General features: G+C 41.3%; 1 protein-coding gene across 4 annotated transcripts in view; it reads left to right on the top strand.

The window, feature by feature from the left end:
* Window positions 1-21,323, top strand: part of COL26A1 (collagen type XXVI alpha 1 chain) — a 202,460-nt gene that overhangs the window by 34,174 nt on the left and 146,963 nt on the right. For all 4 annotated transcript variants that reach the window (XM_087926860.1, XM_087926849.1, XM_087926852.1 and 1 more), the window contains exon 2: window positions 9,893-10,015. In XM_087926860.1, coding sequence (XP_087782986.1) covers window positions 9,893-10,015 — 123 coding nt within the window. The remainder of the gene's footprint in view (window positions 1-9,892; window positions 10,016-21,323) is intronic.

Genomic DNA, 21,323 nt, shown 5'->3' with positions numbered 1-21,323 from the left:
TGGTCATTCCACACAAGCAAAGTACCAGCAAAGGAGGGGGGAAAAACTCCAGAGAAGTTCCTGAGACAGGAAGTCTAGCCCTGCCAAGAATGTAATAAGGGTTAATGGAGAGGCAGTTTCTGTAAGCAACACCAGAATGTTTCCTTCCTGCCTTCCTTACAGGATTAGGCCAGTAATTCCTTTTAATAACCAGTTCTCTGAACTGCTTAGAATGTTAACAACCAGTTCTAGCGAATAGGTGCGAACTGGTAGAATCCCACCCCCGGTTACAATCAAAATGGGCAGGCTCCATTATGACCATAAGTCGAGAATTTCTTGTATATTCAGACAGAAATAATTCAACCTAGCAGAAGACCGCTAATGAGATTGCTCCTCACCATCCCTTCCAGTTTTCCAGAATGTTCTCTGCTTCCGTAACATAGCCTCTAATTGTTATTTTCTAAGGATGCCAGTAGGGTTTATTGGAGGCTCCGAAGTATGCTTGAAGTAAATGATCTGGAGACTCGCTGTGTATTTCATATCCTGTCAGATTCCAAAAGAAGGTGTTGGCAAGCAACGTAGTAGCCTTGGAGATGAGGTCTATTTTGTGGGGATGCTAAATAATGGGAAAACCCATCTCAAGTTGCCCAAAATCTTCCTCTTGTTTTAGATATTTGGCAAAGAAAACGTGAAGAAATTTAGAACCAATTATTTTTTATTTGCTCTATCTGCTTTTTGAAAATCTGGATTTTATTTTCTGGCTGTGTTGTTTTATTCACTCTTCTCATTTTATTGTTCTGATTTAAAATCCTTGGTGTGACGGTCCAAAAATGGGCTTTTGTGAAATTCTGTGTACTTGCTTAAGTATGTCCGTTGTATGATCACTTATCTCTTTTGCAACCACTGGTTTTAGCTGAATGCACTTGACTGACTTTGCACTCAGAAATTAAGCAGGACTGGCCTGATGAGTACTTGAATGTGAAATTGTTAGGAAATTCCAGTCTAGACTGGGAAGTCAAAAACGCATTATGAAAGGAGACAGTGGCCAACCATTTTCGCATTTTTGTCTGAGAAATTGCCTGGACAAGTCAAGTGGCATCTAGTTCAACACAAAGAAGACCTGAAATCAGGAGGCTGTGAGTTCTAGTTCTGCCTTAGATACGAAAGCCTACTGGGTGACTTTGGGCCAGTCAATGTCTCTCAGCTATATTTACCTCACAGGTTTGTTCTTACAGGGAAAACAGGAGGAGGGAGCAGTACTGGGTATGTTCACGACCCTGAGTAACTTAAAAAAAATAAAATAAAGGTGGTATATAAATAATAAATAAAATAAATAAATGGTACCTGGAATTTTGAAATACTTTTCTCCCACAATTTCTATGACAGGCAGGTTGCTTAGTGCATTCTAGCTGCTATGTGAAAATTCACGACAGGTGATTCTTAACCTCTCACTCCTTGCTTAGCAACAGTTATGACTGACCTCCCCAGCACTACTTATGACCCAATTCAAATTGTTACAGTGTATGCCCCCCCGCAGTTACTTGATCATTTTTTTCACCTGGCCCCCGGCCATCGTTTACATTTGCAGCCTCCCACAGTCATATGACCATGATTTATGATGTGGTTTTTTTTAATGGAAACCAGCATTTATTTCCATTTTCTGGCAAAAAAAACCTGCCCATTATGGACAATGAATTATCTTAATGACCATGCCATTTCTTTAATGATCGCTGCAAAAATAAAATTGGGCGTAGTCGTAGGATCTGCTTAAGACGGGCAGATTACAACCATAATTCTGGGCTTATGGTTGTAAATTGAGGACACCCTGTATTGCCTTCCTACAATAATGCCAAAAGAACAATTTTTGAATATTTTGCTCAACAGTCAAAAAACTATTTTGACGGTTTTGAAATTTTCTATTTTGTGCAGTTAGCTTCACCAGCCTAGCTTGGGAATCCTCCAGATCTGTGAACTTCAATTCCCAGAATTCTCACTAGTGACCATGACGTTTATGGGAAATCTGGGAGCTGAAATCTGTATGTCCATATATCTACGACAGAAAGTGTCTAGATTAGGCAAAGCTAATTCTACAGCCATTCAGGAGGTGCCAATGTATTACAGTAGTTATTATGACATTTATGATATCCAGGGGTGAGATACAATAATCCCAGCAACTGGTTCACTGCCTGGTTGCTGGGTGATTGTGGCCATGATAGGCATGGCCCACCAGAACTTCTTTCCAGCTTCCGGTGAGCCTCCAGAGCCTGGGGGTGGCCGTTTTTGCTCTCCAAAGGGTCAGGAGGCTTGTCCCGGGCCTCTGGGAGGGCAAAAACAGCCTCCCCCAGGCTCTGGAGGCCTACCAGAAGCCGGAAACAGGCCCGTTCCCAGACTTCCGGAAAGTCCATTTTCCCCCTCTCAGAGCCTCCATGCGGACCCTGCCCTTTCCTGCATTGTGTGGAGACTCCTGGGAGGGGGTCGGCGGGGACAGTCAGTCAGTTGAAATACTGGTTTGGCAGACCAGATGTAACTTTAACATCTGGTTCACTTGAACCGGTCTGAACCGGTAGCTGTTAGAAGAAAACCTGTGCGTTTCAGTGACTATAAGATAAGAAAGAATCACTCTACTGAATTAACCTGTGCTGTAAGAGGTCATTGACAAATTAAACTTGATCTGCTCAGCACAGGTAGAATTCTATATCTTTAAAGACAGTTGCTGAACCTTTTTAGGCACACATGGTTTCAAAAAAAAAAAAGCAGCTATGAGCACTAGAGAGTTAAAACATGAATCAGTGCATTTTTCTCCACACAGAGAAGCAGTGCTATATCTATTGCTATATTCTGGGTTTGTGTCAACTGCATTTTTAAACAATTTTTTGCACCGGGGACGTCTGCATATAATGCTGGTGCTAGGACATTTGTAAAGTCTGGAATTTAAGATGGCGCTATTTTGTTGCCTTTTGGTGAAAAGCTTTGGAATTTCATAAGAACAGTTAAGATATTGGTTTACAGAAAGGATAAAAAATATTTTTGTTGCTTTTAATGCATATGGATAGGCTAATTTGTATGTAGGGTGTCCACTTGCATTTTGTCAAATAAAATAATACATTGGTATGTGAATGCTGTGCAGATCTGCTCTCTTTCAATCCTTTTCACTTAGCATGCAGAATCCCATAGCACTTGTTACACTTCCCAAATATATGTGTGGAAATAATATTTGCCAAAATAAAGAACCTTAATATATTTAGTACTATTGGAGAAGGACATGTCCAGCAGTTAAAAGTAAAAAAAAAGCATGGAAAAAATATTGGATGGGTATTTCTATACTCTCTCTTGTTTTCAGAATAATTGAAATTATAGGTAGTTCTCGACTTACAACTGTTCATTTAGTAACCGTTCAAAGTTACAATAGTACTGAAAAAAGTGACTTATGACCATTTTTCACACTTATGACCATTGCAGCATTCCCACGGTCACATGATCAAAAATCAGACACTTGGCAACTGACTCGTGATAGTGGCAGTGTCCCAGGATCATGTGATCATCTTTTGCAACCTTCTAACAAGCAAAGTTTATGGATAAACCAGATTCACTTAACAATGTGTTAGTTCACTTAACTGTGGCAAAGAAAAGTTGTAAAATGAGGCAAAAGTCACTTAACAAATGTCTTGCTTAGCAACAGAAATTTTGGGCTTAATAATTGTGGTCATAAGTTGAAGATTACCAATACTTGTTATACTTTCCAAATACAGATGTGGAAATAATAGCCTCCAAAATAAAGAATCCTAATATATTTAGTACTGTTGGGGAAGTTGGTGTCCAGTAGCTGGAATGTTAAAGTACAGTATGGGTATTTCTTTACTCCTTTTTGTTTTCATAACGATCGATATTACCTCCTTATATTTTATTTTAAAATGGCATGTTAAAATGTTTAAGAATGGTGTTAATATATTATTAGTGTTTCCTCCCCAATTTTATTTCCAAAAACTATGGAACAGGAGGTTTACATAAGACTATTCAGGCAGTCAAATCTTTACAATTCCTGCATGCAGAGGACAAGTTAAACAATACAGTTCTCAGGGGCAACAAAATATAACTCTTTCTCCAAAGAAACGTAGCATTCATTTTCACAAGAGGAGGGTTTGGTTTCTTAGCTCATGGCCTTGTTTGCTTTTGTTAACTTTTGATGTAGAACAGTCTTTCCCAACTTCAGCAACTTCCAGATGTGTGGCTTTTAGCCCCCAGAATTCTCCACAATGGCCAAACCGGCTAGGGAATTCTGGGAGTTGAAGTTACACATCTGGAAGTTCTCCTGATTGGGAAACACATATGTAGAGGTAGGTCAATATGTTCCTGTCTTATACTGAATCTCAAGGCACTGGAAAATGGGATAGGCCTTGGCAGTAGCATCCATTTATTTAGAACTGTAAAGCAGCGTTTCTCAACCTTAGCAACTCGAGGGTGCATGGAATTCTGGAAGTTATAGTCCATTCAACTTCAAGTTACTAAGATTGAGAAGCAGTTCTTGCTGGCTGGGGGATTCTGGAAGCTGAAATCCACGCATCTTAAAGCTACTAAGATTGAAAATCACTGTATAAAGGGTACTTTAAAAAGTAAGTATAGTATTGCATATATTTCATTTTGTCCCATTGTTTTCAAGAAAAATACAGTGATACCTCTGTACTCATCCTTAATTGGTTCCGGGAGGTGCGATGAGTACTAAAAACAATGAGTACTAAACAAATTTTTCCTATAAGGAATAATTGTAGTGAATCACAAGGCAGCTGACACTGATAAATTCTAGCTTGTGTGCTGAGTATCAAACAAACAACGAGTATCGGGACAAAAATTTTACGTCAACATAAATTTAGTATTAAATTTTATGAGTTTCAAGGCAGTTGAGAATCAAGGGACCAATGTAAGTGGATCTTCCCCTTATTCCTACAATTTTACATTTTTATTTAGTAACCTGTGAGTCTATCAGTATGTTTTCTAGATACTATAATTTCCAACAGTTTAAAAAGATAGAAAAATACTGGCAGCCTTTTTTATGTTTTGATAATGGCTTTTCTCTCTTTAGACATTATTTAAACAGTTATCTTAAGTGTAACTTTTGAGGAAATCTTTCTTGTCCCACCATAAATTTTCCTCATTCATTTTTTAAGGAGCAGAAGAAACATCTCCCCTGCCCCCACCAGAACAGAGTTGGCCCTAGTGTTTTTAGAAGTTAACTATGATATGACTTTTCCCTATATTTAGCTGCGTTTGGAATTGCAAAATTATTTCTTCCATTCTTCATTTTTGCTTATTCTTTTTAAAGGTGATATTTAATAGATTATAAATTAGTAATTTTCCTTCATCATTATCTATTCTTGGATGTCTCTGTGAAGCATGGAATAAGTCTCCTTTTAAGTCTCCTTTTCTATTTTTTAAAAAAAACTTTAATGTAACTGCAGTCAGTCTATTTAGGGTAAATTTAGAATCTAATTATAAGTGCGCTCTCTCTCTCTCTCTCTCTCTCTCTCTCTCTCTCTCTGTGTGTGTGTGTGTGTATCTATCTATCTTTCTATCTATCTATCTATCTATCTATCTATCTATCTATCTATCTATCTATCTATCATCTATCTATCTATCTATCTATAGCGTTTCCAAATAGAGAAAGTTGAAGTGAACTGGGCATTTTTGTCTTTGCAGATTTTTTTTCTGCAAAATTCCTCGACCAGTTGAAAGATATTTTTTAAAAAAAAACCCTCTTCCTTTGTCATAAAATTACAGCCCCATGAGGTCAAACCCATGAGTCATTCCCATAAAGATGAGAAGATGCATGCAAGGAACTGAGATAAGCTTTTAATTATCTTGCTTGTTTTATTGGTAGGAAATCCTTCATCCCAGGATGCAAAATTTTAACTGCATTGGGTAATGTAAACAAGCTAGGGTCTCCCTCCTCAGTGTCAAATCTTTGTAAAGTTTAATCCTCCTTTAGTATACTTTCTACTTCATCTTCCTATCTTGGTGTTTCCTGGCAAGGAAAAGATGGCCAGCTTGCCAGGCTCACGTCTGAGCCAGCGACATTGAAAGCTTCCTGTAATGCCATGCATTTACTAAATGTAGCTCAGTGATGACCAACATTACATTTATCTGGATATACGTTTAAGATGACAAGAGCATAAAAAATATTAGCTGTGATGACCTGGGGCATGGCATGAAGACAACACAGTCAGATAATCAATAAGGGCCCCTTTATTACCTCCAACTTTGCCCCTCCAGGTTACCCTCTGGCTGGAGAAAAACTCTTCCAGGAACATCCTTTGACTGCAGAGAGTTAAATCCAAAACATGGTCAACACAAACTGTAACTTTAAGTCCAATCAACCAAACTGAGGTAATTAGTTTGGCAGGGCAGGAGCAAGAATTCCATATGTGAAGGCACGGCAGAACTCACACGGTTGGGAAAACACCAGGAACACAGATAAGCAATGACAACACAGGATAAAGTCACGTTTGCTCCCAGCAGCTGCCGTAGTCAGCATTCAGTTCTTATAAACTTTCATTCCCAGGTGTTGCTAATGAAGGGAATCAGGGCCCTTTCCTCCCCCATAAGCCACGTTGCTCTCTTCTCCGTTCCTCCCTGCATGCACTAGGATGAAGATGGGGTGGGCCTGGGTCTTCCTCTGAACTCCCTCTCCCTTGTTCTATCTCTCCCCTACTCTGCCCAGCCAGACTTTGCCCTTCCCCAGCTTCCTCCTCAGCCAACGGAGCCACACTCCCAATCCCTGTCAGCTGTTTGTCTTCCTCCTCAGATTCAGACTCTGAAAGGGGCATGACATTAGCAGAGAAATGTTAGCAGACCAACCACCATCTACAGATAGTCCTCAATTTCCGTTGCTTGGTAAGGCAGGTGTTGAATGAGTTGACCCCAATTTTTACAATATTTTTGCCATAGTTGTTAAGCAAACTATGGCAGCTTTTTCAGGGAATCATGCAGTCATTAGGTGAATTCAGCTTCCTGTGTTGATCTTGCTTGTTGGAAGCAGGCCACAGACGATGATGACATGATCCCGGGGATGCTACAACAGTTGGGCTGGTCATGAGTCACTTTTTTCAGTGGTATTGTAGCTTTGAATGGTTTGAATGGTTGCTAAATGAATAGTTATAAGTTATAAGTTGAGGTCCCAAAGGTGCTTTTCCTGAAGGCAACTGGATTCTCTTGTTTTTCCTTGAAAATGTTTTGCTTCTGATTCAAGTTCTGAATAAATTTCTTGGATGAGAAGCAAAACATTTTCAAGGAAAAACAATCAAGGAAGTCTAGTTGCCTTTTGGAAAAGCACCCTTGGGATAACCATGACTTGGATGATTAAGAATCTACCTAGACCAGGGATCCCCAAACTTGGCAACTTTAAGACTTGCGGACTTCAACTCCCAGAATTCTTAAGTCTTAAAGTTGCCAAGTTTGGGGACCTCTGCCCTAGACATTTATAAATTGAGCAGTATCCATAATTTAATATTCCACTTCTTACACGGGCAGAGAGGACAAGAGACATCACTCAGTGGTTGCGCATTTATTTGTGTAATGAACATTTCTGCTTCAATCCTGGCTCCTCTGGATTTGCTGGTAAAAATTGCTGCCACAAAGAGGGATGGGTGGTGGTGGTTAATGTTGAGATCATGATGATTTTGTGGTGACTAAGATAAGTCTGACTAGGTGGAAGACAAAGTTTGATGTTTGCGTTCTAGGAATTTCATAGCCAGAATGTGAGGGACAACAAAGTACTTTCAGAACTATTAACTTCTATGCACATAGGAATTTAAGTATTATGGCTGATAGCCAGTGATAGAATGATTGATTTCCAGATAATGCATCATCCTGAAGGACCTCCCCTTCCCTAAGTGGGGATCCTGGAACTTCCCTTGATATATGGAGGAGGTAAGGAACTGAAGCTGGAGAAGAGATCCTAGAACACTTCTGGAGGTGACAAGGAATGAATTGATTGAACATGAATCAGAGCTGCTCTTAGGGCCTATTGTGTGGCAATAAGACCAGAGAAATGTCAATATTTCTTTGCCTTATTATATCTCCAGATAGCTGTCCAGTGGCCTGGTTTGTGTGACCTCAGATCTTTTGGGTGGAAGTGATTCTAAGGTTCACACACAGGAATCTGTGAAGAGAATACTAGGCTGATGGACAAAGTTGATCGAATCTGCTCTGGGTTGGTCTCTGGTCTTGAAACAGGTCCTGTGGAGGTTACTTCGGCTGGTTCTAGCTTGGCTGTCTTTCATCCTGTTGGAAGTGAGAAAGTAAACATGGTACTTGGGGTTGTTAGTGCAGACACCTCTGAGTTAGATCCATGACCCTCCTGGCTGGCTGAGGCTTCTTAGGAAGGGACATGTGATTAGGTTCTAGTGGTGGTTAATTGCCCTTAGAAGGAAAGGGTAGTTCTACCTCTTAAGAAGGCAAAGGTTTGCCCTCTCCTCAATGAGCTATTACTAAACTGCACCACTCTGTACAATTGTAGAAATATTGTAGAGAAGATAGGTGCATTGCAACTTTAGAGGAAGAAGTGGGTTCTCGGGAGCCTTTTCAATTATGGTTCAAGCTTAGGTATAGGACTAAGATGGCATTGATCATGCTTTTGGATGATCTTTGCCAGTAGCAAGATGAGGGTAGTCTGTCCATCTTTGTTGTACTTAATCTCTCAGTGGCTTTTGATGATCATGATATTCTTCTGGACCCACTCTAGGAGTAGGAGAGGGTGGCAAGGTGTTGTGTTGATTCTCCTCCTTTTGGAATTGGTTCCAGTAGGTGTTGATGGGGGAGAGATCCCGCTGGTCGCCTCTCCTTTGTGTGCTGTCTCAGGGCTCTTGGTACTCTCTTCTTCTGTTTAATATCTACATGAAGCTCCTGGCTGAAGTCATCTGAAGTTTGGGATTATATCTCTACCTCAGGCTGCTTGAGTGATACTATCAAGGTTCAGGGCATGGAGCCTGTGGGGGCCTGGTAGAGTATAACAAGCTTCAGCTCAACCCAAGCAAGACTGAATGGCTCTAGGTCACTGGTGTCAAACTCACAGCGTCACAATGTTGTCATGTGATGTTTCGCAACATTTTTTTTCCTTTGCGGAGCTGGGGTGAGCGTGGCCTTCATGTGATGCATCCAGCCTGTGGGCCGCCAGTTTGACATCCCTGCTTTAGGTTTTTGGACCTTCTGGTTTCAGGGACCTTTCATCTTTGGTTCTGGATGGGTTGGCACTGCCCCAGACAGATGTAATACTCAGTCTGGGGGTCTCCTGGACTCAGATGGTAGCCATGATCAGGAGGTCCTTTACAGACCTTAGGGCCAGTTCACTCATTCCTGAATCAGAGGCCCTTGTTTACAATCATTCACGTGCTTGCAACCTCTAGTTAGGACTGCTGTAATATGCTTTACATGGGACTGCCCTTGAGGGATATTCTGAAGTTTTAACTGATGCAAAATGTGGTGGTTTGGGCATACTGGTGCCCAAGTGTGCTTCTGGGTGCAACCTTTAAAGTCTTTCATAGTTTAGGAGTGAGTCATTTATGGAAACGTTTCTCTCTATCCTATCTATCTGGCAGGAAGGGCATGCTCTGAGAAACATCCAATAGGGAGTATTGGCTGGCAGGGCCCAGAAGTGAGCCTTTCCTGCGACAGCAATCCTGACCCTTGGACAATTATCACTACCATCTCTCCTCCCCAAGATTATATGGGCCCCGTTCCTGTTGGCCTTAAGTAAGGACTTGTAAACCTGACTTTGTGCTCAAGCTTGGAACCCTGGGCATGCATTCAGTCTTAGTCTGGTCATTTGTACTTGTTGACCTGTCTTTGGAATTTGCAGTGAACTACAGCTAAAGCAAGTTATTAAACTTGAATAACAGAATTTGTCTTTTCTTCTATTCCACAGTCATTGGTGCCACTACACAGTCACCCGGACGGTTTCCTGTCAAGTGCAGAATGGCTCGGAGACAGTAATCCAAAGAGTTTATCAGAGCTGCCGGTGGCCGGGACCTTGTGCCAACTTAGTGAGGTAATGGACTGTGTTTTAGACCTTTTTTTAATCTAAGCCACAGAGAAATAGCGATGGATAAATACTGTTCTGTGTTGACAGAATTCAAAGGTTGGCAAGAAGACCATTTGAATGATCTGCTGAATCTGTACAGCTGTTTGGAAACTGTATCATTCTTTGACACCATCTACACTTCCCTTCAGAGACATTCTGTACACATGTGAATTGAGATCTACCTGAAAAAGGGAGCAATTCTTGGGTTATGACCTGGTTAGCTTGAATGGCAGTGGTCCCCAACTTTTCTGGCTTGGCGGCCCAGTGGGGGTTCTGTGTGAATGTGATGACCCATAGTGTAATACAAACATAACAAAATGCAAAACGTAAATAAATGTCCTTTAATGCCTCCAACCTGGCCCCACTGTTCAATAATTCTCAGTTGGAGATAAAACTTATTCAAAAATAGTCTTCAAAAGAAAGCAATACAGTCTGAACTTAATGAGCAGATAGAGGTGAAATAAAAAACTAAAACAAACTACAATGAAGGAATTTCCACAATGGATCAAGATAAGTAATTATCAACTTCAAGGCACAGTCTGTTGGAAGGACACCAACCAAGATAACTTCAGCCCAAAATAACACACACTTTGCTTCTGGCAATGCTGTTTTAACCATCTCTCTTATATATTATTCTCCCCAGCTGCAACCAATGAGGGTGATCATGGCCACTTCCTCTCTTGTAAACCAAGTTGTTTCCTTCTCCGTTCTTCCCTGCGTGTCCTAGGATGAAGAGGAGATGGGTCTGGTTCTTTCTCTGACTGCCCAGCCGGTCTCTGCCCTTCCTCAGCCTCCTCCACAACCTCCAGAGCCACACCTCCATTCCCTGTCGGCTGTTCTTCCTCTCCCTCAGAGTCTGGCTCTGACAAGGGCATGACAGGCATGCACGCAGGTCCATTTGTCCATAAGCGCCTATTGCTTACAGAACTAGAGCTATGGACGAATGTGAGTACCTGCCACTCGTGCATATGGAGCTGCCCGTGTGCATGTGTTCACTCCAGGGACCCCTGGTATATGTTATAATGTTGCTAGTTTCTTTTCATTCATTCCTAAAGATATACTACAATGAAAGTGATTACCTTCTGAAGGTGATCCAGCAGATCTGAAATAGGTGCTGGTTCTTAAAGGCCACAGAGTTCAGATATCTATCATACTCCACAACTCTCAAAATATTATCTTTCTTTTTTTTTAAATGTAAAACGTCAATGCAGATGCTGTAGATGTAAAAGAGTCAATATATATCCTTGAGATCCACAACAAACGTGTACACTGAGGTCCTTCTTGGTTTCTCCATGGCAGATGAGGCTCTCTCTTCATCATCATCAGTCATATTTGCCTGGCTTCTGTGAGGTTGTTGTCCAATGAGGTCAGAGGGAGGAGGCTTGGGATTACAAATAGTAGTAAAATCTCCTCCTCCTATTATTTCCTTGATGCCTCAACTCCTCAATCACCCATTGATTAACGTGCTTATCAGAAAGTCTTTCCCAAGCTGGTCTGGCTAAGTTCCTTCTAAGGCAGTGGTCGCCAACCGGTGGGCGGTGGCCCACTGGTGGGTCGTGAGAAAATTTTGGTGGTCCCAGGACAGAGACTCTGGGAAAATCCCCCCAAAAGTCTGCAGGAAAATCCCCCATCCCGTTTTCCTACCAATTGATCGTTCTTTATTTAGGATTGCAGGATACCCTCTCCTCTCTCTTTCTCTCTCTCTCTCCCCCCGTCCCCAAGAACGGAGCTGAAAAGCAGGTTAATGAAGGAATGTGGCTGCCTTGGAGGGGTGGGGGCATATGAGAGGGACCTGTGTGTGTGTGAGAGAGAGAGAGTAAGTGAGTGAGTGTGTGTGTGTGTGTGTGCATGCGTGTGTGTGTGTGAGAGAGAGAGAGAGAAAGAGAGAGAACATCACTGTCAGCCCTCTGAAGTTAGATCGGATCTCTCTCTCCCTCTGTCCCTCCCACCAATGTCAGCAAGCCACCATCAGTCAAAATTCATATTAGTGATCCACAGGATTTAAAATTATGAGTATTTATTTATTTTATTTATTTATTTGATTTGTCAATCGCTTACAAGATAATAGGTATAAGTATACACATAGTTATGAATACATGAAATGGGTACATATAAGAAAAATAAAAGAAACAATAGGACAGGGATGGTAGGCACGTTGGTGCGCTTATGCACGCCCCCTACAGACTTCTTAGGAAAGGGGTGAGGTCAATAGTAGACAGTCTAAGGTTAAAGTTTTGGGGGTTTGGGGAAGAATGGTGGTCCCTGATGTCCAAAAGGTTGGTGACCCCTGTTCTGTGGCACATCTCTAGTAATCCTCTTCCCAGGGAATGGAGACTGACCGTATAGCTTCTTGTGTGGTTGCCCCCATCTTTGGAGAACCTTATAACTGCATTTCAGCAGATGAAGTAACGGAGTGGCTGAGTTTCTAGGAATGGTCTTTATGGTTATAGGGCAGAATAATGCAATTTACAATGCCTATCAATGTTTCTCTCTTCCACACCTTATACCAAACAAATTCAAACCAAGGTTATTTTTTGAGGGTATTTTCCCTCACCTTTGCCTCTTTCTCTGGAAATATTTTTTTTGAATGTCTCCCTTCAATGGCTTGCTTATCTCTTCTATGCGAGAAAGTCCACTTGAGTTCCGTTTTGTAGTTTGAGGTAGTCCAAGTTACAACTAATGTGTTATGCCACATCAAAATAAAAAAAAAAGGAGCTGACTTCTGATGAAATGTCATGATTCTGATGAGTGGCCTTGCAAGTTTCATGGATTGGGACAGTGTAGCGGAAAATATCCAGGGCTGGAAAAAGTTGCTGTTCTTTTTTGATAAGTGAAAAAAAAAAACATCCATACTGACAGCTATATACTCTCCTGAGTATGAAGAAAAAAATAGCGAAAAAGGAGATTAGGTTGCAATGTTAATGCAGTTATATAGCTAAAGATTAAATACACACACGCTGGGCCTTTGTTTTCTTTTACTGTTTTCAGAGAGTTAGTTGTTTCATTCTCTTGCAGCAAAAAGCAAGAGACAAACTTACATATTTAAAAAAATTGGCTAATGTTTTTTATTCTGTGAAAAATTATAATACATTTTGCCACAAGACTCTTGCATAGTTTGTAATTGTGACATTTTGTGACCATGCACTGTTGAAAATGCAAGCTAGGCTTTCCATTTAGCACATGCCTTTTGGTAATTTATCCTGAGTAGTGGAGCTCAGAAACAGCCCTACGTGTGACTGTATATCATTTAGTAGATTTCTAAAGTAGAATGCAGGGAAAGTCCATTTGAGAGTATCAGCATAAGAAAACCATGGAGATGATTTTAGTCTAACCAGAAATGCCAAGATGCTTCATTCAGATGTTGAACATGAAATAGGTAATCCTCAACGTACTAGCATTCATTTAGTGACTGTTTGGAATTATTATGGTGCTGAATGAAGGGATGTATAACCCCTGCCTGAAGTTATGGAAGTTGCAGAGAGATCACCTTTAGGGAGGAGAGCTGGCCAATTTGCCCATCAGCCTCCTATGGAAGTCACATGGTATCATCCTAGAAGCTGGCACCATTTTGGAGTAGCCACAATGAATTGTCACTGGTCCCAAAATGGTTTACTACCAAAATTCCTGGTCTCCCTATTGCAGTTATTAAGTGACCGCACAGGTCGTTATGCAGAGCATAGGGTACCTTGGGTGGGAGAGGCCCTGGGAAGACTAGCACAGGCCAAGGCCCACACTGCATATATCTGCCACGGGCCTCCCAGAGCCCTCCAGACTCTCTGAGGAAACCCACGTTCCACTTTCTGCCACATGGGTCCTCCAGGCTGGTCCCATGCAGCTTCCATGTCGGAAAGCCACATGGGGAATCGGCTGCTTCTAGAAAGAGATCTACGGAAAAGGTGAGTAGAACAATTTGTGACAGGTGGGGAGGAGGGTGTGGGACCCATCAGGGTCAAGAGGAGACCCAAATCCTGGGGGACCCATCTGGCAGGAAGTGGAGCATGGGTTTCCTCAGTCTGGAGGGCTTTGGGAGACCTGGGGCAGATATATGCAGTGTGGGATTTGGACTGTGCTACGTTTCCCAGGGCCTCTCCCACCCAATCTACCCTATGCTCTGCTTAACGACCTGTGCAGTCACTTAATAACTGCAATGGGGAGAGCAGGGATTTTGGTTATTAAACAAGGTAATCACATGGGCACCTCATTTAATTATTGCTACTACTTACACCTGTAATGGAACCTGCCCTGTCATAAGTTGAGGACTACTTGTCTTACTATGCTTATATGTATTTCCCATCATGCCTAACTCCAAATACTTATATGCAACTCTCATCATATCCGACTCTTACCAGTCAAGTTAATACTGACTGTTAGTAGCTACACAGATAGAGGTCTCCAAACTTTGCAACTTTAAGACTTATGGACTTCAACTCCCAGAATTCTCCAGCCACCATAGCATAGCTGGCTGGGGAATTCTGAGAGTTAAAGTCCAAAGTTGCAAAGTTTGGGGACTTCTTGTATAGACCTTCTCCAGAGTGACTTCTCGGGAAGATGAACAGCTGATGCTGGAATAAACACCACAGGTGCTACTAGATAAGGAATCTGGTTTGATGTATTGTCTCAACACCCCTTTACTTTTTTTTACATTTCATTTCTAATGGCCCATTTGGGTTATCCAATAAACCCCTTATGAACTATATTCAGATGTGATTTTTACACATGCTTAAAAAGTATATTTTGAAAAGCTTAAGGAGAATATAGTGTTGCTCTCAGTACTGTGTGAGCTGTGCCAGACACATTTGTTATGGTTACCCAGTGTAACACTCATTCTAGCCTTCCCAGTTTGATATCCTCCATATGTGTCAGCCTGCAGTTTCCAAATTTCCCAGCTAGCATATGTAGGCCAGACAGTTAGATCCACATTTTCCTTGGGAACAATTTTCTAGCACAATAGTCAATGGGCAATATTGCCACAATTTGAAATTGTAGGCGTGGGGTTTCATCTCTCTGCTGAGGATGGGTCTCACTGCAAACATAAAACAGAAGCCCTCATTCCTTCAAATAGCAAGGGAAGTAAGAAAATCCCTGCTATATACTTAAATTTCAATTAGTTCCTAAGTTTATCATTTGAGTAAAGCATGAAAAACTGTCTATGTGTAATAGAAACTTCGTGTGTGTCAGAGTGGTAGTGGAACAGCTATATTTGCTTGAGGAATTGTCAGTAGTGAGTAAAGCCAGAGTTAACAATGGAAGAACTAGTATTTTGTTTCTAGAATCTTCTTTCTCTGTCTCCCTTTCTCCTTTTTTTCCACATGCATGCATACATACCAGTGGTGAGTTTCAAATTTTTTTACTACTGGTTCTGTGGGTGTGGCTTGATAGGCATGACAGTGTAAAATCTCTAGTCAGACGTGGTATTTTCTGGTTCTCCAAACTACTCAAAATTTCTGCTACCGGTTCTCCAGAACTGGTCAGAACCTGCTGAATGCCACCTCTGATGCATACGTAATCACATTTAGAAACCATCCCTCTTCCTTACAGAGCAACAAGTCTTCCTGTCTTTTCCCTTTACCTTCCCTTCCCCTCCCCTATCTCCTCCCCTCCTCTTCCCTTCCCTTCAGCAAACTATGTACAAAGCCCTACTGTAGAGATAACATCTTGACCTGTAGACTCTGTGATTGGAAAATTCTCCCAGATGCATAGAATTTCTTTGTTGGTATAATATCTTTAAGGAATTAAGAAAAGGAAACAAGGAGCTGGGATGTGGCTTACCTGTACTTAGAATTAGATCAGTGGTTCCCAAACTTTTTCAGTCCACCGCCCCGTCGGTGCTACAAACTCAACCTCAATGCTCCCCACCCAGGGGCGGGATTCAATTTCTGTGGGAGTGGCCTAATTTGAGGGTGTGGTTTTCTGGTAACGTGATTGGGTGGGCGTGGTTTGCTGGTCATGTGACTGGTGGCATGGCTTGCTGGACACTTGACTGGGTGAGCGTGGTTTGGTGACTGGCAAACCAAATACAAGTGGTCCTCAATTAATGGCCAGTTGCTTAGCAAGTGTTCTAATTTATGACTGGCCTCCCCAGAACTACTTGACCTGTTTTGGGAGTTTTGACAGCCATGCACACACATATACACATACTCCCTTCCAACCCTGCTGGGGCAGGACTGGAATCGGCAAAGCATCTCTGATTAGATTCTAGTAGTGAATAAAATCTAAACAGAGATGCTTTGCTGATTCTTGTTGATTTATTTTATTTGTATTTCTTTATTTTATGTTGCTAAATTGCATTGACACGTGTCCCTTCTTGTGCACAACCCAGAAGCTTTTGTGATTCTTTGCAGCAAAAATTACCGACCTGATGCATCAGATTGAAATGAGGCCTAGTTTAGAGGCCCTTTTCCACATTGAAACATCTTTGACTTCTATTAATTAAAGGTTTTGTGGACAATACATGGCCAAGACTATCAGGAAGCTTCCACATTTTGTTGAGGCTTTAAACAGGATCCATTGGACCAGATCTCCACCCTAATGAATTACTTTTCCCCAATGTACATTCCCCAATGTATTACAGTGCCAATTCTGAAGAAGGCAAAACCAAAATGTACTGGTAAATTACAAGGAGAAACACACACACACACACACACACACCCTTTTAACCCTGCTGGAGCAGGTGATTAGACTAGAACAGATATCTCATTATCTTTCTCCTCCCTCTCTTCCTCCTTCTTTATTTCCTTTCCTTTCTGTCCCTTCCTTCCATCCCCCCTCTTTCCTTGTCTCTTTTTCTTTCTTTTTCTTTTCTCTTCTTCCTTCTCTCTCTCTCTCTCTCTCTCTCTCTTTCCTTTCTCTTTCCCTCTCTCAGGCTCACCCCACTGACATTGTGCACTGCTCTGTTCGGACTTGCTTGGGCAGGTGTCTCCAGTACAAGGGGCTCAATGGGGTGGAACATGGCGGCAGCAGGATGTTTGAAAAGGAGAGCAAAGCCACTCTGGCTTTGCTCTCCTATTCCCAATGCTGTGTTCAGGGCAGTACCCCGCCGCCCCGAACACAGCACTGGGATGTTTGAAAAGGAGACCAAAGCCACTCTGGCTTTGCTCTCCTTTCCCAGCGCTGCCTGCGTTCTCCTTTCCCAAGGCTGCGTTCAGGGTGGAGCTCCAGAGTGTGCAAGTCAATGGGATGATCCTGCAGGGCCTTGCCTCGAATGCGGCGGCAGGGGGATTTTTTCTCACCTCTGAATTGTGCCCTGCCATTCACCTCCAGCGCCCCCTTGCCTCTCAGAGCCCCCCTAAGACATCCCACCGCCCCCCCCCCGGGGACAGTACCACCCACTTTGGGAACCACTGAACTAGAGGGTAAATCCACAGATCACCTGCTCAAACTCCTCTGCTTTAAATGAGATATTTAGCATTATTTCAATTATAGTAATTATTTACTAATTTTTTACTAATCTGCTAAACAAATAATTCCCTCAACACTGTCCAACTATTTCCAAAGTCTTCATTACTATTACTATTAATCTTCTCATCACTCCTTATCACCCATCCCCTTCCACTTGTGACTGTATAACTGTAAATTTGTTGCTTGTATTCTTACGATTTATATTGACTGTTTCCTAGCGTGATTTGATTGCTTATTGTACCCTATGACAGTGTTGTACCTGATGATTCTTGACTCTTGATGAATGTATCTTTTCTTTTATTTACTGAGAACATATGCACCAAAACAAATTTCTTGTGTATCCAATCACACGTGGCCAATAAAGAATTCCATTCCATTCCATTCCATTCCATTCCATTCTATTCTTTCTATATCAAAATGTTTTGTCTATCTCCTCCATTTTTGGTGTCATTGCTATTCTGCATAACATTTTAATAGCAATAGTATTTAACTTATATTGCACTTCACAATGCTTTACAGCACTCTCCAGTGGTTTACAGAGTCAGTATATTGCCACCAACAATTTAGTATTTAGTATTTATTTGATTTGTCAATCGCTTACAAGATACAGGTATAAGAATAAATATAGTTTTGAATACATGAGATAGATACTTATAAGAAAAATAAAAAACAATAGGACAGGGACGGTAGGCACGATTGGTGCGCTTATGCACGCCCCTTACAGGCCTCTTGGGAAGGGGGTAAGGTCAATAGCAGACAGTCTAAGGTTAAAGTTTTTGGGGTTCGGGGAAGAAACCACAGAGTCAGGTAGAGTATTCCAAACATTGACCACTCTGTTGTTGAAGTCAAGTTTGGTGCGATTGACCTTGAGTTTGTATCTATTGTGTGCTCTTGTATTGTTATGATTGAAGCTGAAGTGTTCAGTTGCAGGTAGGACATTGCAATGTATGATTTTATATACTATATTTAGACCAGAGGTGGTGTAGTTCTAGGTTTTCTAGGTCTAGAGTTTCAAGTCTGGTGGCATAAGGTATTCTGCATGAGTAGAGGAGCGGAGAACTCTTCTTGTGAAATATTTCTAGACTTTTTCAATTGTGTTAATATCAGATACATAATGTAGGTTCCAGACTGATAAGCTGTATTCAAGTATAGGTCTAGCAAGTGTTTTGTATGCTCTAGTTAGTAGTGTGATATTACCAGAGAAAAAGCTATGTAGGATTAGATAACAACTCTTGATGCCTTTTTGGCTATGTAGTTACAGTGGGCTTTAGCACTTAGATCATTGGAGATGAGTACTTCAAGGTCCAAAGTTTGGATCCTCAACAAGGTCTTGACTATTTCGCTTGTATTTTATTTTCTGATTTTTTCTGCCAATATATAAGACAGAGCATTTATTTGTTGAGATTTGAAGCTGCCATTTGCTTGACCATTCTGATACATAGTCAAGGTCTTTTTGGAGGGTAGTAGTATCGTCTGCGGTGTTGAATAGCTTTACATCATCAACGAAGAGAACGCAGTTGTTCTTAATATGATCACAGAGGTCATTTATGTAGAGTATGAAGAGAGTTGGTCCTAAAACACTGTCTTGGGGGACACCACTGTTGACAGGTACAGAATTTGATAGGACGCTCCCAATTTTGACCATTTGTTGTCTGTTTTACAGCAATGCTTCTATCCAGTTATGTAGGTATCCAGAGATACCATAAGATTTTAGTTTTAGTAGTAGTTTGCCATGTACCACTGAATCAAAGGCTTTACAGAAGTCTATGTAGATTGCGTCTATTGCTTTGCCCTGATCGAGTTGTGTAGTCCATATGTTTTTGCAGTGTAAGAGTTGCAGATAACAGGATAGTTTTTTTCTGAAACCAAATTGTTTATTAGAGAGTAGGTTGTTTGTCTCTAAGTGGAGGATAATGAATTGGTTAATAATTGATTCCATGACTTTACAGGTGACGCAGCATAAGGAGATTGGTCTGTAATTTTCAACTAGGCTGGGGTCTCCCTTTTTGAAGATGGGGATGACCGTGGCTTATGACCATAGTTTTGGCAAGGAGCTGGTCTTGAAAGATTTTTCAAAGATTATGCTTAGAGGTTCAGCTATGGCAGTGGATAGCTTTTTTAAGAAGTAGGCATATATTCCATCCGGTCCAATAGATAGGGATAGTTTTAGATTGCGTAGTGCTTTTTCAGCAATGTCTTCTGTAAAATTGATATGTATTAGATCATTGTAGTTGTCTGTGGTTCGACTAGGAAGTACTGGGCTTGATCCATTGCTGTTTACAAATACTGAGCCAAAGAATGTGCTTTGATGGTGTCGTCATTGCAGTCTTTGCCATTAGGTCCTTTCAGGGGTGGGATGGACCTTGAGTCTTTTAGTTTGTTGTTTACAAAATTGTAGAAAGCACGGGGGGGGGGATTTGTGTGTAGAAGGGTTTCCTCTTGTTTAATGTGATAATTAGTGCATTTAGTTTTTAATCTGGTGGCATAGATTTTTGTATCTGCTTTTGTATCTGGGTCCTAAATCTGGGTCCCCTAAAAGAGAGATCAAATTGAGCTGTGGGCCACAAAATGGCCTCCCTTAGTAACCACAAGGCTACCCCTAGTAAATAAGAGCAGTGTGTGTGTGTGTGTGTGTGTGTGTGTGTATACACATACACACACATACACACTTCCCCTCCTGTTTTAATGGAGTAATTTGTAAATTATAACTGGCACAGTCTAGGAGAGGGAAAGATCAACACTGCCCTGTTATCTCGACTGTTTCCTAGTATGATTTGATTGCTTATTTGTACCCTATGACTATTATTAAGTGTTGTACCTTATGATTCTTGACAGATGTATATTTTCTTTTTATGTACACTGACAGCATATGCACCAAAGACAAATTCCTTGTGTGTCTAATCACACTTGGCCAATAAAGAATTAATTAATTAATTAATTCATCTTGCAATGCAGAACCAAAATTGATCTCAATCTTAGAAAAAGGTGTGTTATGTGTATACTTCACATCTTTGCGCACACGCTGAATATTGAAGAGTAAATGTTTTAAACACAGTGAAAGTATATAGATTATGTGTGCTTCCTCTGCATCTCCAGGATGCTACTTTTCCTTGACTTGATCCAAGTTGTGTCTCCGTGGAACCCTGACTATTTCCCCTGTCTGCTTCCAGCCTTATTTATATAAAAGAATAAGCCTTTTAAAAGGCACATGCTTCAAATAGAACATATCAGAAGCTTCCTTCAAAAGAAGATGGCTATAGAAATTGAAAGAATAAATAATAAATATTTCCATCAGATATCGCTGCATTTAAAGCAATCAACTTTTAACTTTATGCAATATTTGTGCACAACATTCTATACAAGAAATCCTCAACCATTTGGAGTGATGACACTGCTGGGCTCTGCTTCTCCTTCAGTTTACCTGCAGTTTTTGCAAAATCCAAGCCTCCCCCTCCCAAGTTGCTCCCTGCCTCATTCCCTGGCTGACAATATTTCCTTGTGACTCCGCCACAAATTGCAGAGAAGTTTGAAAGGACAGAGACACAGGAGAAGGCCGCCTGTCTTTCAGTCAACTCCCAGGAAAAGGTTTGAAGAAACGCGCAAAATCGTCTGAAAAACTAGAAAAATGCCACCCATTAAAACATAAAAATATTAACGAAGCACCAAGAACTCGCGCCAAGTCAAACGCCGATGAATTGCAATTATCCCAGTTTTCTCCACTCTCTCCTAGCCCTGATCGATACCACCTAATTTGGTAATAAAACGTCAGCGCAAAACAACCAAACTTGGAAACCACTAACGGGCCCAACAAACCACCTCCTGTTCCCTTCTAGCAGTCCTGAGGTTACTTGTGGAAATGTCAGCTAGAAATTTTTTT

This window comes from Pseudonaja textilis, chromosome 1 (genome assembly GCF_049901715.1).
Source record: "Pseudonaja textilis isolate UNSWEBS1 chromosome 1, rPseTex1.2, whole genome shotgun sequence".
Taxonomy (NCBI): domain Eukaryota; kingdom Metazoa; phylum Chordata; class Lepidosauria; order Squamata; family Elapidae; genus Pseudonaja; species Pseudonaja textilis.
The sequence above is the reverse complement of the archived record's forward strand: the minus strand, read 5'-3'. Positions and strand labels throughout refer to the sequence as shown.